The sequence below is a fragment of the Neopelma chrysocephalum genome, unplaced genomic scaffold, assembly GCF_003984885.1.
Source record: "Neopelma chrysocephalum unplaced genomic scaffold, ASM398488v2 Primary Assembly neopelma1_25, whole genome shotgun sequence".
NCBI lineage: Eukaryota > Metazoa > Chordata > Aves > Passeriformes > Pipridae > Neopelma > Neopelma chrysocephalum.
The window spans coordinates 39131226-39154734 of NW_020897694.1; the positions used below are offsets into that span (position 1 = coordinate 39131226).

Here is a 23509-nt window from a genome sequence, read left to right on the forward strand (position 1 = left end):
GCTCGGGTTCACTCAGCTGATGATTCACTGTAGCAGATTGCTCGGCCCCGCCCCTCAGCAGCTGCGCGCTCCCTCCCCGCCCCCGTGCGCATGCGCCGCCCCGGCCGACTCCGCCCCCCCCCCGCGGCCGTTGATAGGGGCGGGGGCGGTCCCCACTCACCCGCCGGGGTTGCGCGCGCCGCACGGTGCGCGGGAACTTGCGTAACGAGCGGCGGCCGCGTCGCTGCTGCGCTTCCTCCGGCGCTTCCTGCCTTCCTCTCCCTGCGCTCCTGCTCCTGCCCCTCCGCGGGCGCCGGGCCGGGCCCACCGGCCGGCCGGAAACCCCGCTCCGCCGGGAGGCAGCCCGGGCGCGGCCTCCGCCGCCGCGGCGGCGCCATGATGAGGCGCACGAAGCCCGAGGTGGAGCGCTACGTCGCCTCCGTGCAGGCCGCGACTTCGTCCCCCAGAGAGGTGAGCGCGGCCTCGCCCTCCCTGCCCGCGCCGGTCCTGGGGGGCGCTGCGGCCGCTCCGTCGAGCCCATCTGGAGCCCGTCCCGCCCTCGCCTCGCGTGGGGCGGCAGCGGCGGCCCTGCCTCGCGTCCTGACGGGCGGCCACCCCCGCGCCGCCGGGAGGCCTCGCTGCCCGGCTGGGCCGGGGGGGCGGCTGGTCTCGCTGCCTCTGTCCTGCCGGGGTGCGGGGCGGCCGCGCTCTGGCGCCTCCCGCGCTGTACCCGGAGCCTCGGTGCTGGGGCTCGATCTGCTCGGCCCGTCCTCAGCCGTGGCGGTACGAGGAAAAAGGATTTCTCTCTGGAGGGATGTTTCTCTGGAGACACTCAGACCCCACCTAGACGCCTTCCCGTGTCACCTGCTCTAGATGACCTTGCTTTGGCAGCAGAGTTGGACTAGGTGATTTCCAGAGGTCCCTTCCAACCTGAAGTATTCTGAGATTCTGCGAGTTACGGTGTCTCTGGAAGTATCTGTGAGTCCTTATTTACTCAGGGTCCCTGTAAGTCGGAGAGCTAGGGGAAGCTGCTGAGAGCAAGGGTCGTGGGGTTTCCCTTGCTGGAGGTGCTTTCCCTAACTGGGAGCAGTGGTTTACCAGAGCTGTGCACCTGGTTTTTACACCTGGTAAGTCTTAAAGAGTCTACCAGCTCTCTGAGTACTGAGTTCTTAAGTTTTGTGAGAGTTTAGTTCCTGAGTTTCCGGAGTTTCTCTTTCTTGGAAGAAGAATTGAAACAAGGAACATGTAAGACACTTTCAGTTTCTTTTTACGTGCCACGTGATTAATATTCTTGCCTGTATAGCACTATTAAAAGAGGAAGAACTGGGGAAAAATAATCTTCCTATTGTATTTTAGTAACTAGACAGGAGGATGAGGAATTCTTCCAGACTTTTTACCATTTTTTCATTATATCTGGAAAATGGTATACAGGTCTGATGCAATTCATGGCAGTTATTCCTGAAAGATCCTGTTCTGCTGCTCTGAATTGATTTTATTGTGGAATTAGAATATTCAGCACTGTCGTATAGTGTGAATGCATCCATGTTCACCACTATGCAGAGGGGCCTTTAGCAGGGCCAGTGTACATCCTCATGATTTGTACTTCTTTTCCAACAGTAACAAAGTTGTTCTGTGGATCGTGTAATTGACTTAAGTGCTGTTTAGAGCAGACCATGTGAAGGATATCACTGTCAGAGTCATGGGTGCTTTTTAATGTTTTTGATATTCCTAATGAAGTCAGCAACAAAATAAATCCTCTTCTCCTCTTGTGCTTAAGACCTACTGGTGCATATTTAGTTTGTTGGGTTTTTTTTATAAGTAATGTTTACAACTAATTGTATAAGCACAGTCAGTGGTCGAAAATGTTACTGGTGTTCTTATTGTGTTGATTTTAGGAGGAGGGTGCTTATAAGACTGCAAAGCATTTATTTTGAGGTTTCTTTTCATCCATGTTTAAAAGGAGATGCCAAATGTGACTCCACTCTGACAAATTTCAGTGTTGTCTTTTTATAACAGACTTCAAAAATACAGGCTGAAAACTTGAAGTATCCTGGGAGGCCTGCTTTTATTTTTAACGACTTTTTAAAATTTTGCATGAATAGTGCTGGTGAGAGAGGGAGGGAGACTAGTAATTCAAATGTATTCAAAATGTACACACTTGTTTGGAATCATAGATGTAACTAGTTCCAGTATTTTTTGGTTTAAAAGCAAAATCTGCTTTTGAACTGATATTGGGAGTTGAAGCTGTAAATTTGTCTGTTTTAGCTCTACCTTGAGGTTTTTGCTTGTAACTTTATCAGTTCTTTAGCCCATTCCTTTCACTCCTTTCCTCCTATTTTTGCTTCTGACATCTTGCCCTCTGCCAGCTCTCTGTGTTTCTTTTTCTTTTGCCCTTGTTACTTCCTTGTTCTGCCTCCCAAAAATACCTTTGGAGGTGTTTCACCTTTTGCCTGTAGAATGTACATGTTCAAATTATTTTAGTCCAAAATAAACTACTGCATAAATACATTTCTTGCCCAAACTGAGAATGACTTCAAAATTCCTTTCTCCTTAAGTATATTTAAACAGCAGTGTCTGACGACAGTATATTACAGCAGGGCTAAATGACAGATATCTCTTGGTTTGTAGGATTTTTTTTCATTGCTACATTGCAATGAAATAAATGTAGCTGACCCTATTCTTCCACTCTCTTTAGTGCGTAATGTACAAAATACCACGTGTATAAAGGCTTGTTGCTTCTTCAGTTGTAATCTCTATTTTGCCTAGTAGCCTTTGCCAATTATAGCAAAACCTTTTACTCTTTTTATTCTTAAACCTCCATCTTTCAAAAACAAACCCATAAGTATGACGAGTGGATTTGAGCTGATAACTAGTTGTCAAATTCAGTCATCTGAGTATTAGGCGTTGCTGAAAAGAAAGGTCACACTATGGAATTACTTTTGAAGTACTATATGTCTAAAGTATGTTTGTCATGGTTTTTCTCCTTCAGAAATCGATGAAAGGATTCCTCTTTGCTAAGCTGTATTTTGAAATAAAAGAATATGAACTTGCTAAAAGGTAACATGCGTTGATGTATGTTTGTTTTTTTTGTTCTTTAAAACGTAAAAGAAAAGCTTCCTTAATATGAAGTAGACCAGAGAAACCAAGATCAATATCATGCTGCTTTAAGGTAGCAGTAAATGTGGATATTGAGTGCTATTTAAATATTTGTAAAACAATAACTTAGAAGAAGGTTAGTTATGTGGTACTGGAAAACCTACCAGGCTGAAGTGGCTTTTTTTTCCCCATCATTGTATTGAGTAGTTCTAACCATTTCTGCGAACTTCTGCTTTTGTTGGTTTTTTTTTGTTGTTGTTGTTTTTTGGTTTTGGTCTTTTTTTAATAAGAAAAAGAAATGGTGGTGAGTAAGTAGCATTAGTACATGTATAAGCTGTGTTGCTGCTAACTTAAAGGTCTGACCAAAGTATCTAGAACAAAACATGTCTATACTTCCTGTATGGTCTGGCCAAAGTATTAGAACAAAATATATCTGTACTTCCTGTGTGGCAGATTAAGTTGCCATTATAGCTCAAGGTGGGAGGGGAAGTATTAATGAAAAATACTGGTCAAGTAACTGACTTTTTTTTCCCCCTTCATAGATACATATCTACATACCTCAATGTACAAGAGAGAGATCCCAAAGCACACAGATTTCTTGGACAAATTTATGAAGCTGAGGATAACATAGAAAAAGCTTTTGGGTGTTACAAGGTATGTATTACACTGACCCCTAATATCCTGCTTTATTTCTTCTAAATGGACTTCTAAAATCCTTCTGTGCTGAACATTCTCAAACCTATAGAAGAAAGCTTACTCCTGGGAAAACTGTATTACCTTTGACAATGGAAGCATATGAAGCACTGCAGAGAAGGTTCTTGACTTGATATCACTTGCTTCAGTAGTATATTTTTAGGTTGCTTCTTTGTTTTTTGTTCTAGTCTTGATCTTTGTGCTGCCTGCTGTTAAATTTTCCCCTTGTCATATATTGCAAACTGTGATGACAGCTGGAGTCTAGTTGCTGCTGTAAGACTGTAGACTTAGTGTGTTTTTTGGTTGGTTGGTTTTGGAGGGGCAGAAGAGAAGGGCAAATCTGATTTTGATTAGGCAAGCAAATTCTCAGTCGAAATGCCTTTGTTCTGGTTTTGGAGAGAGAGATGGTGTGCTCAGAAGTCTGACCAATACAACTTTATGAAGTGGTATCACACTTCTTAAACTCTGTGTTTATTTTTTCTTTTTGAAGTTTCTACGCCTGGCTAGACTAGAGGTCCTTATAGTCCTAATGCCCATATATAGGAGTAGCTAGTGACAGATGCAATGGAGCTGGCTTTTGCATTATTTCTCTTAATGTTCTTCTGGATTCCAGCAGTTGCATCTGGGTGCTGTAAACTAGTGGTGGCATTTGGAAAGGCTTTTTTTATGTATTCTGTATTTATAGGTCTAATTCATTAGAATAGAATGTTTTTGGAGGTATAACTCTTACCTGTTCTGTATGGATCATAAGATCAAGTTGCCTTTTTTTTTTCCTCCTGTATGTGTATGGGGAAAACTAGCGATCCGTGGAGTTGAACCCCACACAGAAAGATCTTGTATTGAAGATTGCAGAGTTACTATGCAATAATGACATTACTGATGGAAGAGCAAAATACTGGGTTGATAGAGCTGCTAAGCTCTTCCCTGGGAGTCCTGCTATTTACAGGTTGAAGGTAAGTTCAAAATTACCTCTGACTTGAAGAAACGTTCTGCATTTGACCAGAGTGCTTTTTGCATGTCACCTCAAGCAAAACTCTTCCTGGCTAAATTGTTTTAGAATCTTTAATATTAAAATTATTAAATGTTACATTCCTTGTAGTCTGACATTTTTGTCTAGACATTTTGTCTTTCAAGAAAGCTGCAACTACAAGCTTTCATACCCTATTTAATGTTTCAAGGTTAATACTCTTCAAAAATGCTGAGAAATTTTGTTAGTTATCACAGTCAAGAAGTTAAGACTGGATAGGCACTACTTATTCTTTCTATTGTGTCACTTGCAGGAAGGTGCCAGGCCTGTGAACTTGAACTTTCTTGATTTACACTGCTTTTATGTTTTTAAATAAGTATTATGATCAGCTTTGTGGAATGTGAGAAATGCTGTAATTCTCAAATACCGTGTAAATGCTTTCAGCCATGCAATGTCTCTTTTGCACAAGTATATTAATTTTGTATAGCTAGTCAGCAGCCACATTGAAGTCTCAAGATGTTTGGTTTTTTAAGTGAGGTAGTCTATGGCAAGGTATGCTGTCATTGAACCAAGTGGTTTGAGAAGCATTTCTTGCTGTGGGTAAGAGGTAAATTCTTCTGAAGATTTTCTTCTGTGATAGATATCTACATTTTTAAATATATGAGTATTTAATCAAACTGTTATGTAAAACCTGAAAACTACTACGAGTAGTGTAGTTTAAGTAAGGTGGTCTTTTTAGTGAAGAAGACTGTTACTGTAGTTGCTCAAGAGACTCACGTGGTAAATTAAATATTAACACGTTGCCTTCATGTGTTAACAGGAGCAGTTACTGGATTGTAAAGGTGAAGATGGGTGGAACCAGCTTTTTGACTTGATTCAAGCAGAACTTTATGCAAGACCAGATGACGTCTACATAAACATCCGACTAGTTGCACTCTACCGTTCAAATAATAGATTAAAAGATGCTGTGCTCCATTGTCAGGAGGCAGAGAAGAAAATACCTTTGCAGTCAAGCCTGGAATGGTGTTCCTGTGTTGTAGAGACATTCGAGGTGTTTAATCATATTTTGATCCTGTGATAGTCTTCCATATCTTTTTATCTGATCTGTTTCTCTTAGTGTCATTACTCTGACAGCTATTTCTCAAGGGATTTAACTCCTTCAAATGCAAGTCTACTGAAACCAGTGGAATTACAAAATACTTCCCGTGGTGGTTTTTTTAAATTGGAATTTCCTCCCTAAAATTAAGCTTTATAGAGCTATTGAGTTTCTAACTACAAAAGCAGAGTTAGATACAGCAGTTCCATTAGGGATAAAATTGCTCAAGCAAATAGTTCCCTGGAACTTTGCTGCTGAAGAATATGTTAAGATCTCACCTGTGAAACTGGATTATGCAGTAAATGCTACTAGTGTGTTTTGGAGAAGTACTGCCCTTGCCTTCATGGAAGGATGACTGTTCCTTATCCTGTGATGAACTTTCTTCTTTAGGAATATCTGGAATCTTTACAAGACTTGGAATCTGATAAAAATAACTGGAGAACTATCAAGAAAGATCATCTGCTGGCCTATTCCAGCTTTGTCAAACTCACACTTTCTTCTAGAGATGTTCAGGAATGCAGAGAGGCACTTGAAAGGTACTGCTTAAACTTTCCTGTCATTAAAAAAAAAAAAACAACCTCTTGGAATTGTTTGGGGTTTTTTTGTTTCTGGGTTACAGAACATCTGCCAAGCTTCTATTTCACATATTTGTGGATGGGAGAGGTGATTCTCTGTACTGACCACTAAGAACGGTTCTTATATAGGGTGTGAACCCCAAGCTGTCTCTTGACTCAGATGCAAGCCTTGTTTGAATGGTCAGCACACAACCATGGAGAAGACTCATTGATATCCTGGGTCAATTAACTTTGTACCTTCTTTCCCTTCAATAAGAAAATATTGTTCTGTGCTTCAGCAATTGACTAATCCAGATTTTCTAGACAATTGGAATAAAACCACACACCTAAAAAACTCAGAACAATCCAAACAAATCCACAGTATAACCCTCAAAGTGGAAAACCGAACCCACCTCTTGTATATCAGCTTTGTCCTGGTTATTTTATTGTAAATTAACACAACACACTGGAATAATTAAGAACTTCGTGAAGGGAGGAAACCATCTGCAGTAAGAACACCCTCCTTCAGATAAAACTAGTGGTGTTACAGCTTACTTCAAGATTTACCATCTGTGGTGCACCTAGAATAGTAGAAAACAATGTAGTCAATATATTGTTTAAAGTCTGTGGTTTTTTTGCCATTATCTTCCCTTTCTTACTGTCTTTTACTGACTTATATTTGTTCCTAAGTTGTATAATGGCTATTATATTGCCTTTTGTAAAAATATTCTTCAGTCTGTTAATCTTGCATGAGTATTTGAAGCAATACAGACAATGGATGAGGAATATTTAATACCAAAGTATATTTTAATTTATTTTTCTCCTTTAACATTGACCTTCTGGGTTTTCTGCTGCTGATTTATTAGAGCTTTTTAAAGTGTTTACATGTGAAGCACTTCCAGGTCATGGCAATGCTAACAGCCAGTATAGTTTTGCCTGGTAATTGAAAGAGTTTATAATTGTTTTCTGGAAAGCCTCTCCTGAGTGGGGGTTGTATACTTGTCTACAGCTACTAGAATTTCTGCAGTGCCTTATGTTTTTGAAGAGCCTGTCCAGAGTATTTTGGACTTGTCTGATAAATGAAGGAAAAGAAAGAGCAGAGTGCCTCCTGCAAGTCTCTACATCTGCATTAGTGAACAAGTTTATCTACGTGGTTCAGGAGAATAGTTTTGAAAGTAGCTGTGAAAAAATCTGCTGAAAAAGATTATAAATGTGTAGATAATGTTTAGTGTGTTTACTTTCTAGTGACTTGGGTTTAAGCAATAGAAACATTACTGACCATTGACTCACAAAGTTAATCAATTCACAGTTAAATAACATGAACCAAAATCACCTGCTATAGCTTTTACCAGGACTCTGTTTCGAATGAGTCTTCTCTACGTTTTAGTTTTGACCGAGCACTTCAGTCAGTGAAACCATATGTGAACGGGGCTGATGAGTTGTCTCGTACCTATGTGGAAATGAAAGGACAGCTGTACATGCATGCTGGAACTTTGCTGCTGAAAATGGCCCAACACAATGAGGCACAGTGGAGAGCTGTGTGTGAACTAGCAGCATTGTGTTATCTCATAAGTTTCCAGGTAAGTGATTTTTCAGTTTATGCCTCTAGTTGATGAGGTTCCTGAAGTGTTCTTGCTGTGCACATGTTGAACTCCTGTATTCCTGAGATGAACTGAGTGCTTGTCTACCTAAAGGAGGACTCTGTCCTCACTCTTTCACATTTGTTTAAAAGTTTTCAAATGACATGAATAGGGTAAAAGTATACATTCAGCTGTTTCCCTTCTCAGAGTAACCTGATTCATAAAGGTTAGTGCAATTATTTTCTGCAGTATATTCCCTTTTCCGTAGTACAGCTGAATACACACGTTGAGTGTTATTGCTATAGGGAGGGAAGGAGAGGAATTCAGTAGTTCCCATATACCTTTTGTGTAGGCAGCAGAATTAAAAATATCAAGCTCCTTTTTATGCCATTGCTTGCATTCCAGGTATTAGTTGCTCTTATGTACACTTAATATTACTTTTAGTAGCTGTAATTGCACACCTCTGGGCTTCAGGTGGATTCTCTGCTCTCTTCACCCACCCCTGGCTATATGATGCAGTACCTTCAGAATGATTGATGTCTGTTTTCCTTTGGTGTCCTAATGCTAAAAAGACACTAGTTTATTAATTTCTAAGATTATATTTAGATGTTCTGCTCCTACTGTGAAAAAGCTGTAACAATTTTCTCCTTACTTCACCAGGTTCCTAAACCGAAGTCAAAACTAATAAAGGGGGATCAAACTGGACAAGATGTGCTAGAAATGTTGGCCTGTGATCGAAAAAGCCAGTCTGGTAATAAAAATAGCTGCATAGTTCCATTTTAATGTTAGAGTTACTGTAAAAGATAAGTGATTTGTTAAAGAACACATTGTAATCTTATAATGTTACCAATGCAATATGCAATAAAACTTTCTAGATTCTGAGTACATATGTAAATAAAAATACTAGTTTGGTTCTGACACCAAAAGTTGGTTTTTTTTTTCTCCTCTTAAGCATGCTGGTAGAGTGTGTTCTTTTTTGTTGTTTTTTTCCAAGAGTGGTGGGGAGTTTTTCCACCTTCTAGACTCTCCAGCACACTAAGGTAGAATTTAACTTTTATGGTCTCTTAATCTACTTGAAATATCTTTTGCCTATTGATACTATTTTACAAGTATTGTTAGCCCCAAGAGGAAAAGAAAATATTACTGTTTTTTTCCCCAATATTTTTATCTTGTTTTTCAGCTTTGTTCTTTTTGCTGCTAAGTACAGACAGTTTTTCAGTCTACAAAATTCTTACAGGACCTAAATGAAAACAAATGAACCCACTAAACATCAGGTTCAGTTATTTCAGAATGGATTTCATTAATGCAAGCTTCTGCTTCTATTATAGCTACTTATTTTAAGGTCAGTTGCAATGCCCCTAGAAGAGTAATGGTAAGATGGCTTTGTTTTCTGAAAGAGCTGGATTTGTAAATGCCTTGGCATTGTTGTCACTTAGAGCTTGGAAAGCCTATGTGCTGAAACACTGACCTAATTACAGGGAGAACATATCTTAGCAGTCTGTAGGTTTCATAAGGGGATATCCTGATTCTTGCCAAGCCTTCAGTAGCAAAGAACAGTCCAGTGTAGCAAATGCTACTTTCTTGATGTTCACTGCTTTGTTAATGTGAAGTGTATTTCTGTTTTCTAGGTCATATGCTGCTGAACTTAAGCCATGGCAAGCAAGACTTCTTTAAAGAGATTGTGGAATCATTTGCAAACAAGAGTGGTTCATTTACGTTGTTTGATAGCCTGTTTGAGAGTGGAGCTTCAAGGGAGAGATCTTTTATTGGCACAGATGATATTGGAAATGTCAGTACACAAGCACCAGTGCAAGTGGAACTCAATAAATATGATATTGGTAAGAGGTGTTACTTTCTGAAACTCAACACAACTTTGTGTGCTGGAAGTTCTTTTACAAATACTTCATATTGTAACAAAAGACAAATACCTGGAATAGCTGTCCAAAGTTGCTCTAATGTCCTAGGAAAAGCTTGTACTTTATTGCAAAGTAGAGAAGTGCTTCTTGAATAATTCCTTTAAGATTTCTGGAGAAGGAAATAGGTTGGCTAAAATTAGTTGCCTGTTGGACTGAATAAAGTGAGGATGGAAATGGAGGAAATCTGAGAGTCACTCCATCAGAAGCTCAAGGGATTGATATCTGTGAGCACTTAGATGAACATGATATGTTTGGCTAATCTGAAGGTTGTAATCCTTCATAAGTGAAAGCTGGAATCTTGATGTGCATTGATCTGTAACGTATCTTTGGCTGCTATGACAGAGAGAAATGTGAAACCCAGCTTTGATCAGATACAAGTCTTGATGACTTGTAGGAAGCTGACATTTGTGTCCAACCTTGGTTTTGCACAGGTGCTGTTCGAATGCACAGTGGCAGTCTCCAGCACCTCGTGTGGCTTGGCTTGCAGTGGAACTCCATGTCAGTCTTACCCCCGATGGGCAAGTGGTTAAAACAGATTTTCCACTTGCCTCAGGAAACATCAAGACTTGAGACAGATGCTCCTGAATCCATTTGCTTGTTAGACCTTGAAGTAAGTAAACTTTCCAAGTTTTTTAATGTACGATACAAATTAAGGGGTTTTTTTGTTTGTTTGTTCAATACTTTTTTTTTTTTTTTATAAAAACAGGTATTCCTACTTGGGGTGGTATTCACTAGCAACCTGCAATTGCAAGAGAAGTTTAATTCTCACTACAGTGCACATCAGCCTCAATTCTTACCATTGCCAGTGTGCAAACAACTCTATACTGAAGACCAAAGATCCTGGTGGGATGCTGTTCGTACCCTTCTTCAGAGAAAATCAATGTAAGGCTTTTTCAGTTTAGAGATATTTGATCTAGCTCCATAAAGGGAGCTCAAGCACCTCTGATTGGTCCCAATAGATTCTTGAAAAATTAAGTATTTTGGACATTGAAGCTTTGTTCTAGTAGGGACTTGATATGTTTGAAAGACTTGTAAAAATAGAATTTTAATTTCTAACAATGCATTTCTAAACGAGGCAGGTTAGAACTAAAACCGTGGGATGTATTCATCAAGTAAATGCTATGTGAACAGATGAGAAACATAAAATGCTAATGAAGAAATGTTTCTTCTGATATTCAGACCAGGAACAGCAGCAAAACTGAGGCTTACTGTACAGCATGGCTTAAGTACTCTGCGAACACTGGAGAAGCATGGCCTGCAACCTGCCTTAATCATACACTGGGCAAAAAGCTTGCAAAAAACAGTAAGCTGAGATTGTTTGGTTTTAAATATGTAGAAGTGTTTTTCTCTGTTTTCCAAACTATGAACAGACTCGGGTGACAAGGGATCAGATGAGTATGTAATATTGAGAACAGCTGTTTGTTTTATTAGGCAAATTTGTTGCTCTAGTCACTCTTCAATAGTCACTCTATAAAGTACTGGTTTGAACTGCAATGTTATTTTCTAAGTGTATGTTACTTTACATAGCTACTTTGTTTAGTGTCAGAGAAGGACTCTTGAAACTTTTAAAGAACATAGGAGAAGGATTTCTATGAATAGCATTTTGACTTGAACTTTTTGAAATAACATGTGCTTCTGTTCCATTTTTTTCACCAGGGAATTAACCGGAACTCCTTCTATGACCAGAAGGAATACATTGGACGAAGTGTCTATTACTGGAAGAAAGTTTTGCCTATGCTGGAAATTATCAAAAAGAAGAGGAGTATTTCTGAACCTACTGATCCTCTCTTCAAACACTTCCATAGTGTAGACATTCAGGTACAGATTGATTAAGCCAAGGCTGAAGTAAGAGAAGGTCTATGTCAGAAATGTACATAGTTGAGGGATTTTTGTCTACATTGTGCAACTCAGGTTATTACTAGGAAACTATTAATGATGAAATTTGGTAATATCAGCGTTTGATAAAGGGGGAAAATTCTCTCCTTACAACTTTAGTCTTACCTTTAAAATCATGTTTACGATTGGAAGGCACTGAACACCCTTAGTACAAACTTTCTTGAAAAAGAATTCTCCCTGTATTATAAGAAAAAATGTCATTCCATTGTTAGGTATGAGTTGTCCTTCACTTTATTTGTAGGTCTTTCAGGTTGCAGCATATGAAGAAGAGGCACATATAGCATTTGCTATGTTGGATGCAGTTGATGGCAAAACAGATGATGCTTTGTTAGCATTTGAAGCTATTGAGAATGTGGTTTCATACTGGAATCTTGCCATGGTAAGTTTGTAAGTTACATTACCCTGAAATGCTTTCCTTTATTCAGTTGCCTTCTGACTGATACTAATTAATCTGCATCCTGTTCTTTAGATTTTCCAAAGAAAGGCAGAAGAGATGGAAAATGATGCCATGCTGCCAGAAGAACACGAGGAGCACAAAACTTATCTTCTTAAAGCCAGGTATTATCTAATGAAGATCATTGCGGAAAGCTCCTCAGATATGTCAGTAACTGAGAAAGTAAGTAATTCTTGATTTAAGAACTTTTTTCAAGACATGCAGCAGCTTAGGTTACTGTTTCAAAATGAAACTGTTTGCATTTAGGTTAGATTTTTAGACCAGTCCTTGCATTAAAGCAGGTTAAACTCTGGGTAACTTATGTAACGTACCAGATCACGTATTATTCTGGTTACTCTGTGGATGAAAGCTTTAATGTAAACAAATAGCTTTTGCCATTGCCTTTTTATAGAAGCTGATAGTTTGAAAAAATATAATTGCTTGTGAATTGTTTTCTTATGTGAATCTTAGCAGATTTAGAGCTTTTCTGAAAAAGAAAGCAGTATTTGTATAATGAAAGCCTTGTGAATTGTTCAGCCAGAATTTTGAATGTAATCTGTCTTGCTCTGAGGGAGAATTGCAGTCATGACTCATGTTTCAAATAACTTTCTAGCTGCCAGTGTCTATTGAAACTGTGAGGGAAGTGCTAGATACAGTGATCCAGGAACTTGGTGAGAATGTTGAAGAGGGAAATCTTGCCTTCAGAAATGGTCTGTCACGAACTGTAGATTCAGCAATGAAACATTCCTCTCCGTTACCAACTAAGTTCTCTCTTTCTCCAACTAAGAGCTACAAGGTATGTTGGCCAGCTATTCTTTCAGGTAATTATTATGTTTGAAGAAAAACTCACGAGATTCAATAAAATTTTTTTTCCTAGTTTTCTCCTAAAACTCCTCCTCAGTGGGCAGAAGATCACAAATCTATACTTCAAATGATTTGTCAGCAAGTGGAAGCTTTGAAGGTAAAAATTTTGTCACCATATTCAGTGAAAAACAGTTGGCCTTTTAGTTACGGTAAGGATCTAGTGAAAATAGCATGGGCTAATTTACAGTTCCTAGAATTATTTTCTGTAAATATCTGCCTAAAATGAGTACAAGAGTACATCTATTGTTTAAAATTCCTCTTTGGGACTTAGGCAGGTTCACTGATGCAACCCATCTGGGACTGTATGCACGGAGTTCTGCTTTATCGGTTTGGTTCTCATCCATTTGGCCCTTTTTTTTTTTACTGGCTTGTTCTGGATTTGGAACACAGTGTTAGTACTTTGTAGTGCATGGGCAGATCCTGCATGATTCTGGCAGGTACTTCTTGGGGATTTCTTAAATTACTGCCACCACCGAGCTTGAAAATGTGTTTAAATAGCAAAAGGGTAGGGATCATGTTTTATTCTATAAATACCTGTGTGATACATACTTACACTCTTGCTTGGAACACTGTCTTGACAGAATGAAATGCAAGAAATGAAACTTAACAATTCCAATACAAATGCATCTTCTCGCTGGCCTCCTGAAAACTATGGAACAGATACAATGCCAGATGGTTATCAAAGAGCACAAAATCTTCATGAAGCACCATTAACAGGCAAGTTCCTGCAGAATTCATACCTAGATGCTTAGCTAAATTTTTGAAAATAATGCCAAAATATTTTGATTATTCACAATTAAAAACTGATTGCTATGGAGAGTCCGTTCAAAACAACAACAACAACAACAAAAAATGATCAAGTGTAAACTTTGTTTTCCTGGTGTTCCTTTTTAGTTGCTACCACTGGTCCATCTATGTTCTACAGCCAGTCTCCTGCCTATAACTCTCAGTATCTTCTCGGAACTGCTGCAACCAATGTAACGCCAACAAAGGTGAGAAAAATCTACTCACTTCAGCTGCTTCCAGTGATCTCTTGAAAAATTACTGCTTTTGATTCTATACGTAGTTGGATGTAATTCCAGTTCCTTATGCAGAATTTGGTGAACTTGGACGTCTAGTCCAAGACTAATTTGTCTTTCTGCCTAATTTTTGGGATATGGAGCCTGGGAGGAAAAGCCAGCAAAATATTTGCTATATGTCAGTACATTTCTCCTACAGAGTATGTATGAAAGCACTTAACTATCCCCCCCCTCCACGTAGTATGGCAAAAGAAAATGGGGGTTTCAAAGCTTTTTTTCCATAAAAAAGCAACCCACTCACATTGTGCCCCTTTTTCAATGCTTGTTTTCAAATGCCCTTCAAGGTTTAATCAGTTTAAACTAAGGTAAAATTAGTTTAGATTTAAACTTGTATGAAAGTATGCCCTCCTTTTAAGAGTACATGTTATGTGGGCTTCAGCACAAGTAGGATTTTGTCCTCTGTGTTATCATAGTAAGCAAAGCACTTGTTTTCTGCTTTTTCTTTAGCCTCCTGTTTATGGCATGAACCGACTTACACCTCAGCCACATATATATTCCTATCAACCACCAATGCATACACCACCTCTGCAAAACACTTCTGGTTGTATGTTTTCCCAAGAAATGTATGGCCCACCTCTACGTTTTGATTCTCCTGGTACTGCGCTCATTTCTCCTCGTGCGGGTGATGACTATTACAATTACAGTGTTCCACAGGCAAGCACAAATCCAACATTGCCTAAACCAGGTTATTTCACAAACCGTTCAGTCACGCCACCAACTTTAAAGCCTGCAGAATCAAAAGTGATGCCTAAATTTGGACAGCCAGGAACAACTGAAGGATCAAAAACACCTCTGCCAACACCAGCACAGCCAAGTCAGACACCAACTTTTAAATTTAAACCTAACTTCAAGTCTAACGATGGAGACTTCACCTTTTCTTCTCCCCCTCAAGTAGCACCACAGCCTCTTAATGCACCTTATAATAGCAGAGAAAGCCTCTTGGATCTTCTGACATCTGATAAAACTTTACAGGATGATAGATACGTTGAACAAAAGCCAGTTAATGATCACACAAATAGTTCAAGAAATATCTTCAATTTTAGCAATAAGCATATTCCAGGCATATCTCTTAGAGAGAACATGGGACAAAATGCACACAAAAACCTGGCTTTTGAGAAGAATGATACATTTAGTGTTCAAGAACCAAGCAAGCCTGTATTTATGACTTCAAATTCTGATTTGGCCAATAGAAGTCATGAAACAGAGGGAGGAAGCACCCATGGTGGAGATGAGGATGATGATGGTCCTCATTTTGATCCTGTGGTGCCGCTCCCTGATAAGATTGAAGTAAAGACAGGTGAGGAAGATGAAGAAGAATTCTTCTGCAACAGAGCCAAGCTCTTTCGTTTTGATGCAGAATCTAAAGAATGGAAGGAAAGGGGAATTGGAAATGTGAAAATACTGAAACATAAAGTATCTGGCAAATTTCGTCTCTTAATGAGACGGGACCAAGTGCTGAAAATCTGTGCAAATCACTACATAAATACTGATATGAAATTAACTCCAAATGCTACATCAGATAAGTCATTCGTATGGCACGCTTTGGATTATGCAGACGAGTTGCCAAAACCAGAACAGCTCGCAATTAGATTTAAAACGCCTGAGGAAGCAATGCTTTTCAAAAAAAAGTTTGAGGAGGCACAGAATATTTTAAAATCCTTGGGATCAAATGCTGATGCATCTGTGACTCAGAATAGTGGAACCGCAAAAGAAACAACAAATCAGGACATCAAGGAACCTAGCACAACCATTTCTGGAACCCTGAACTTCAGCTTTCAGTTCCCGAAAGATGGGGTGAGCAGTGAATCTGACAGCAAAAGCAGCCTTGCAGCTACATCAACTGCATCTGGCCCTAATATTTCATTTGGAAAGGATGCTCAGCAAGCCTGTTCTTCTGGTGGGTTTGGGCAGCATCTTGTGAAGAAGGATCAGTGGGAGTGTAAAGTATGTTTAGTTCCAAATGAAGCAACTGCAAAGAATTGTGTATCGTGTCAAAATCCAAATGAAGATATGTGGGAAACACGTGACACCCCATTAACTGGCTCTACCAGTGGTAACACAGTGCAGGACAAATTTGGATCTGCTTTTGCTAAAAAGGAAGGTCAATGGGACTGCAGTGTCTGTTCAGTAAGAAATGAACCCACTGCCTCCAAGTGTGTTGCCTGCCAGAATCCAAACAAAAGTAATACAGGAGTATCTGGTCAACAAACTTCTGCTAAATTTGGCCAAGCAATTGCTCCAAAAGCTATTCAAAATGACTTGAGTACTGCTTTTTCTAAAAAAGAAGGTCAGTGGGACTGCCCTGTATGCCTAGTCCGAAATGAAGCAAAAAATGTGAACTGCTGTTCTTGTCAGAGTCCTAACCCTCAAAATCATCCAAATATGCCTATACCTACTGTTCAGGCATCCCCTGCTCCTGGGTTTGGTTCCATTGCTGATACAAGTAAGCCACAGAAAAATGGGTTTGAAGGACTTTTTACTAAAAAAGAAGGGCAGTGGGATTGTAGTACTTGTCTTGTAAGGAATGAAGGTTCTTCACCAGCCTGTGTAGCCTGCCAGACACCAAATCCATCTGGTAAGCCTGCTGGTGATTCTATGTCAGCTCCTACTTTTGGCTTGAAAAGTAAATTGCCTGAACTTGATGGAGGACAGTTGGGAACAGGCTTTAAGTTTGGTCTTGAGCAAGGCAAGACGCCATCGTTTACATTTCAGATTTCTTCTGATACTGAATCTAAGTCTGCAAAGGAAGGATTTAACTTTTCAATGCAAGTGCCTGCAGGTGGATTTAAGTTCGGGATACAGGAATCTAGTAAAAATACCACTAAGAAAGATGAGCCATCCAAAGAGTGCACAACTGGCTTCTTAAAAAGCACTGATGAAAAAGACAAAAAGGAACTGCCTTCAGATAGTGGAATTGGATTCCAATTTCAAGAAACAGCAGACAAGGAGAAAGGTGACTTTGTTTTTGGGCAAAATAGCACTTCTACTTTTGCTGAGCTTGCAAAAAGTACTCCTAAGGAAGGCTTTCAATTTGGCAAAAAGGACCCTAACTTCAAAGGCTTTTCAGGTGCAGGTGAAAAGCTGTTTTCTACACAGAATTCTAAAATGGATCACAAAGCAAGCACATCTGCTGACCTTGGTGAGAAGGATGATGATGTGTATAAGACAGAGGACAGTGATGATATCCATTTTGAACCTATAGTTCAGATGCCTGAAAAAATAGAACCATTTACAGGAGAGGAAGATGAGAAAGTGTTATACTCCCAAAGAGTAAAGTTGTTTAGGTTTGATCCAGAAACAAGCCAGTGGAAAGAACGTGGAGTGGGCAACCTAAAGATTCTTAAAAATGAAGTTAACGGGAAAGTAAGAATATTGATGCGTCGTGAGCAGGTACTGAAGGTGTGTGCAAATCACTGGATAACAACAACAATGAACTTGAAACAGCTCTCTGGCTCAGACAAAGCATGGATGTGGATGGCCAATGACTTCTCTGATGGTGATGCAAAGTTGGAACATCTGGCAGCAAAATTCAAGACACCAGAGCAGGCTGAGGAGTTCAAACAGAAGTTTGAAGAGTGTCAGAGGCTACTGCTAGACATACCACTGCAGACACCCCATAAACTAGTTGATACAGGTAGGACAGCTCAGCTTATACAGAAAGCAGAAGAAATGAAGTGTGGCTTAAAAGATCTCAAAACTTTTTTGACAGATGACAAAACTAAACTGTCAGAAGAGGAAAATGTCAACTCTGTTAGTGCCAGCAGTACTTCTGATCTGGTTATAAAGCCACATGCTGAAAGTACTGGCCCTACTCTGGAATGGGATAACTATGACTTGCGTGGAGAAGCATTGGATGATAGTGTAAGTAGTTCTGTATATGCAACACCTCTTGCAAGTAGCCCTGTAAGGAAAAATCTGTTTAGATTTGGAGAGTCTACCACTGGTTTTAGTTTCAGCTTTAAATCTGCCTTGAGCCCATGCAAATCTCCTGCCAAACAGAATCAAAGTAGAACATCAGTAGGCACAGATGAAGATTCTGATGTTACTCAAGAAGAAGAGAGAGATGGACAGTACTTTGAACCTGTGGTGCCTCTGCCTGATCTTGTGGAAGTGACCAGTGGTGAGGAAAATGAGCAAGTTGTCTTCAGTCACAGAGCTAAGCTCTACAGATATGACAAAGATGCAAATCAGTGGAAAGAGAGAGGTATTGGGGATATCAAGATATTACAGAACTACGACAACAAACAAGTGCGTATAGTAATGAGAAGGGACCAGGTACTAAAACTCTGTGCCAATCATAGAATAACACCAGATATGAATTTACAGCAGATGAAAGGATCTGATAGAGCATGGGTGTGGACTGCATGTGACTTTGCAGACGGTGAAAGGAAAGTAGAACTTCTAGCTGTGCGATTCAAGCTGCAAGATGTTGCAGACTCATTTAAGCAAACTTTTGATGAAGCTAAGCTTGCCCAAGAGAGAGAGACACTGATAACACCTCTTTCTTCTCGTGCCAATACACCTAAGGAGTCTCCGTGTGGTAAAAACGCTGTAGCTGTGCTAGAAGAAACTACCAGGGAAAGAACTGACCTCAACCATGGTGACGGTACTTCTGATGTAACTGTAGAGGCTGCAGAGGTGTCAAACACTTCTGAAACACCAACAAAAACAGTCGTTTCTCCTCCAAAGTTTGTATTTGGATCTGAATCTGTCAAGAACATTTTCAGTAATGAAAAGTCAAAGACATTCACATTTGGAAATACTTCAGCCACTGGTTCGCTCTTTGGCTTCAGTTTTAATCCTCCAAAAAAAAGTGAAAGCCATATTTCAGCATCTCAGAACACAGCACAAAAAGAACCGGAAGTCTCTGAACCACCGAAAAACTCTAATGCTGCTCAGAAGCCTGTAGATAGCAAGGTAGATGACTTTCCTACTACAACACAAGATGGTGCCTCTAACTTCTCATTTAGAATTCTGGAAAAAGGTGAGTGTCAATTGAAGTAGTAATTTATTCAACTACACGATTTATTAAGCAGCCAGCTCTGTGCTATTCATTGCTCTTTATCTTTTTGAGAATATGTAGTTTCTTTCAGTTCTAATGCAAGTATCCATATGTTCTCCAGAGTTTCAACTAAATGAGAGACTTTTAAGTCATAAGTATTTTCATATAAAAATGAAAGTATGGGATGCAGGATGGAGTTTTGTTTACTGAGAACAGGGATTTCAGGTAGGGAGCTGTAACTCTGAAGTGCTGTATCTGAATCTTGGACTTAAACGCTCAAAGTATCTGTGGACTCACTTTGTGAGACTTGAATAGATGGTTGATTTGTAGGTACCTGAGCCTTTGCCCTGAGTCATAAAGTGTAAGAACAGCTAATGTATGCTTCAGTTAAAATTTTAATTATCCCCACGATGGAGCAGATGGCTATTCTAAAATACTCTGTACCTTTGTTTCAAGTCTTAAATATTGGTCTCAGCAATTTCAGTTGTGTAGCTTAAAACCAGATGTTAGTCTGCTTCCTTAACCTGAGAAGAGATCTTGTGATTGCATCCTCAGTTATACAGTTTGTCACAGTCTGAAAAAGATGTGCTTACAGAAGTTGTGGCTGTGACATGACCATTATCATGTGCTGAAGTGTCTTTGTGAGAAGGATGGGATGTCTCAGAATTATGAACACATACCGTCTGTTTATTAGCTACAGTGTAATAAAGTGGCATGGTGGAAGATGGTAGCTCTAAGTCTGTTCACATGAGTTGGATAAGATTGTGTAGAATTAACAGATGAAATTTCCTGCTGGGAAGTATGACTGTGGAATACTTACAGAATGTAGATAAGTCTGTTTTATCCTTTGAAAATTCCAGGTAAACGCTTATATACAAACAATTTATTTTTTTAGGATTTAATTTTAGCCTTTTTAAATCTAATCCAATGGCCTTTTGGACAAGCACATCCTCCTTGCAACCTGATAGTAAAGGTATTTACATACTGCACTGAATGTGTGATAAAAAACACTCTAGCAGGCATGGACAGTAACCCAGCTGTGTCACAGCAGTTGGCTCAGTAATCCTTATGATTAACATGCATGCTGAAGGAGAGTACTTAAAATTGTGTGTCTGGCTACTGTATTTGTCCTGTAAAAGAATGTCTTTAGCCCTTACTATGTTTACATGAGCCAGCACAATGGATGACCCTGTTCAAGCTTTTGGCTTCTGTTTGCCTTATTTTCTGAGGGTAGCTGCCTTGCACTTCTCCATCACACTTTTGCTAATCTGTTAAATTGCTCTTTTCTAGAGAAATGAAATTGTGTTATTGTCAGAGAATGTCTCATAGTGCTGAGGTCTTGTACTCCATGTCAGTGAAATATGCCTGAAGATCTTGAGATAGGTTTTCCAGTAAAACACTTGACTGTATTTAGCCTCTATGGAAATGTTCAGTTCAATTTCCTGATTATCAGTGTTAACTGCTGCAGTTAACACTAACAGCGTTAAGTGTCTTAAAAACAAGGAGTGCACAGAAATGAGAAAGCTAACTCCTTAGCTACTGCTTATGTGTTTATTAAATATATAATTTGAAGTCCACCTTAGCTGGTTAGAAAACTCTTACTGAGTAACTGATTTGTTTACATTCAGGACCTGTAAACAAAACCATTAAAGCTTATAGTTTGATTATAAGTCATTGTAAGACCTTGCTAGTGGTGCTTCTTGCAAGTGTGTAAGCATACTCAGCTTATGAAGTTCAACAGTATTTTAATTTTAAATAGCAAATTTTTAGTCTGCATAAGACACTCTTCTAATGGTAGTGTATTGCATTGTTTAAAAGTTTCAAAATGTCATTCCAAACACCATTTTCCCAAAGTCGTATTTCTGGAGAAACTGTTCTTACTTAAACACTGAAACTCCTGTTCTGTATACACTATCTAAAAATCACCTGTTCTATGTTTTTAGGCATCCCTGTGCTGTCTGTGCTGAATAGAATTAACAATTCAATTCTATTTTCATCATTTGATGTATGTAATGTGAAGTGATTAAGCATTCTATGCCAATGCATACATGCAAGAACTATTCCTACCTCAAATTGATCTTGGTTTTATATTGGAGGTGTATAGTGTGGGGGGGTGTGTTTAAAGAAACAAAAAAAGTATGTCTCTGGTGCTTCAGGCTGTTCTTTACTTTTACTCTTCTGGTAATTAGGTTATGATTATATATGTAGTGATTTATTTACAGTTGATAATTGTCTTCAGTATAAGTGCTTGGTAGTGTTGTTTTGATTTCTGACTTAGTAGTAAAGGATTTTGAGAAGTCCTTTCTAAATTAGGTTTTCAAGGCTACCCAATACAAATATAGTATGAGGCTTTCTCATGGTGCATGTCTTTTGGGGAGAGGCTTCTGAGTTGTGCTAGAGCAACACTCAAAAAAAATTTAACCTCAGAGTAGTTCTGCACCTCCATGCAAAAGTATTTGTTTTTCTCAGGTCAGCTCATGAGCTTTTTATAAGTGCTTGTCCTGGTTTCAGCTAGGATAGAATTAATTTCTTCTCAAGAGCTGGTGCAGTGCTGTGTTTTGGATTCACTATGAGAATAATGCTGATAACACTGTTTTGGCTGCTGCTATGTAGTGCTTACCCTAAGTCAAGGATTCTTTTTGTGTCATGCTGTGCCAGCGAGGAGGTGCACAAAAAAAGCTGGGAGGAGCATTGCTGACACAGGTGACTCAAACTGCCCAAAGGGATATTCCACACCATAGAACATCATGCCTAGTATATAAACTAGGGGAGTTACCTGCAATATCAGGGTGTGGGGATAGGCTCTGGCAGGAGTCAGCAGGTGGTGAGCAGAGGTATAGTGCATCACTTGTTTTTCCTTGGGTTTTATTTTGTCTTTTGTTATTATTATTTACTGTTATTGTATTTTACTTCTGTTTCAATTATTAAAGTGTTCTTAACCTGCAAGTTCTACTTTTGATTCTCCTCCCCATTCTACCACCGTGGGGAGTGTGGTGCTTAGTTGCCAGCTGGGGTTAAACCATAACAGTGCTTTACAAGTTTGAGTCATGTTAGTTGCATGTTACTGTAGCTGCTACATGCATTAGGGTTTAAACTCTAGTGCTTTTTTCTTATAGCCAGAAGATATTCACTGATAACTGCATGAGAAAAAATATCACTATTGTGACTAGCTAAAGATATTTAGGCCTACCTGGGCTTAATGTCAGTTAAAATAAAAGCCAGAATACGCAGTTGAAAATTTTTGTGCATGATATTGCCCTTAATTTTGTTTCTTTCACATGCTAATAATGTTTTGTGTGGATTTTTTTCCCCAAAGTAGAAAGTTCTATTATCCTAAAACCAGCAGTCTTTTCAGAATATGTTGTATGTATGCATGGCTCTTTGTTTTCACAGCTGCCTGTGAAGATGTATTTAAGCTGTTTGCAGCAGTAATCTTTGTTGAACTCTTTTGTCACTTTGAGTGGATGTTTGGAACACTAGAATCTTAGTCTAGTGTTTGATAGATCACTTTCATGGAGAACTTTACTTAACAATTAATCTGAAGTGACTTTTTAATGTATTTCTCTTATTCAGCTATTTGCACAAAGGCTACTGAAAGAGACTGCTTGATAACTCTTTGAGAATGCTGTTTGTCAAACGGGATGAGCAATGAGGGTGGTAAAACACTGGAACAGAATCATCTGTTGCTAGGGTCTTCTAGGTAGCTTTCTACTGCTCACGTTAAAGGAAACACACACTTCTACTGTCTACCTGGCTGACTTGGAAGAAGTTTTTTGTTGTCAAAAATAAATTTTTGAAAATTCTCTAATCCTAAGGAAAGCTGTTTTTTTGCTGTAGGACTAAATGCTCCACACTTAAACCTCTGGTGAAGTTGGTGCAAATTTACTCAGTCCAATTAAGACACTTGCTTAACTAATCTGAGAGAATAAAACACATGATAATATGCAGGATACCTGCATATCTTTATAACATGGTACTAGATGTGCTTCTAATTCTTAAATCAACTAGGGTGAGTTTTTTGTATAACATTCTGAGAAAATGTATGAAAATATCTATAGCCTGCTGTTGTGATATGAACATAAAAATTTGCTGTTCAAGAGTTTTATCATGTATCTGCTTTCTACAGGCTCAGAAAGGCCTGTAGATCTAAAAAAAAAAAAGTGAGTAAAAAGGATTACTTTACAAGGCTGTATCTCCTGGTAATGGGTTTGAGCTACAATCTGGTGTATTAAAATGCTTGAAATGATTAATTTGTAATCAAAGGGAGAGTCAGTTAGGGCAAAGACTGGGGGTGGAGGGAATACTTCGAAAAAAGACATAAGTATGAATCAGTACTTGGGATTTTGCTTTTACT

At 39.2% G+C, this 23509-nt stretch overlaps 1 protein-coding gene across 5 annotated transcripts in view; it reads left to right on the top strand.

Annotated features, from left to right (window-relative positions):
• Window positions 1-312: 312 nt before the first annotated feature.
• Window positions 313-23509, top strand: part of LOC113963654 (E3 SUMO-protein ligase RanBP2-like) — a 32946-nt gene continuing 9749 nt past the window's right edge. For 2 of the 5 annotated variants that reach the window (XM_027675005.1, XM_027675006.1), the window contains exons 1-21: window positions 317-450; window positions 2969-3036; window positions 3618-3729; window positions 4569-4721; window positions 5556-5786; window positions 6222-6367; window positions 7773-7965; window positions 8626-8716; window positions 9594-9803; window positions 10313-10491; window positions 10588-10763; window positions 11061-11184; window positions 11538-11699; window positions 12019-12156; window positions 12247-12393; window positions 12824-13006; window positions 13088-13171; window positions 13656-13791; window positions 13969-14066; window positions 14601-19137; window positions 20051-20128. In XM_027675005.1, the coding sequence (XP_027530806.1) occupies window positions 376-450; window positions 2969-3036; window positions 3618-3729; window positions 4569-4721; window positions 5556-5786; window positions 6222-6367; window positions 7773-7965; window positions 8626-8716; window positions 9594-9803; window positions 10313-10491; window positions 10588-10763; window positions 11061-11184; window positions 11538-11699; window positions 12019-12156; window positions 12247-12393; window positions 12824-13006; window positions 13088-13171; window positions 13656-13791; window positions 13969-14066; window positions 14601-19137; window positions 20051-20128 (7321 nt within the window). In that variant the 5' untranslated portion in view covers window positions 317-375. Of the gene's footprint in view, window positions 451-1009; window positions 1107-2968; window positions 3037-3617; window positions 3730-4568; window positions 4722-5555; window positions 5787-6221; window positions 6368-7772; window positions 7966-8625; window positions 8717-9593; window positions 9804-10312; window positions 10492-10587; window positions 10764-11060; window positions 11185-11537; window positions 11700-12018; window positions 12157-12246; window positions 12394-12823; window positions 13007-13087; window positions 13172-13655; window positions 13792-13968; window positions 14067-14600; window positions 19138-20050; window positions 20129-23509 lie in introns of those variants that run through there. The other 3 variants (XM_027675010.1, XM_027675008.1, XM_027675007.1) reach the window with 3 other exon arrangements.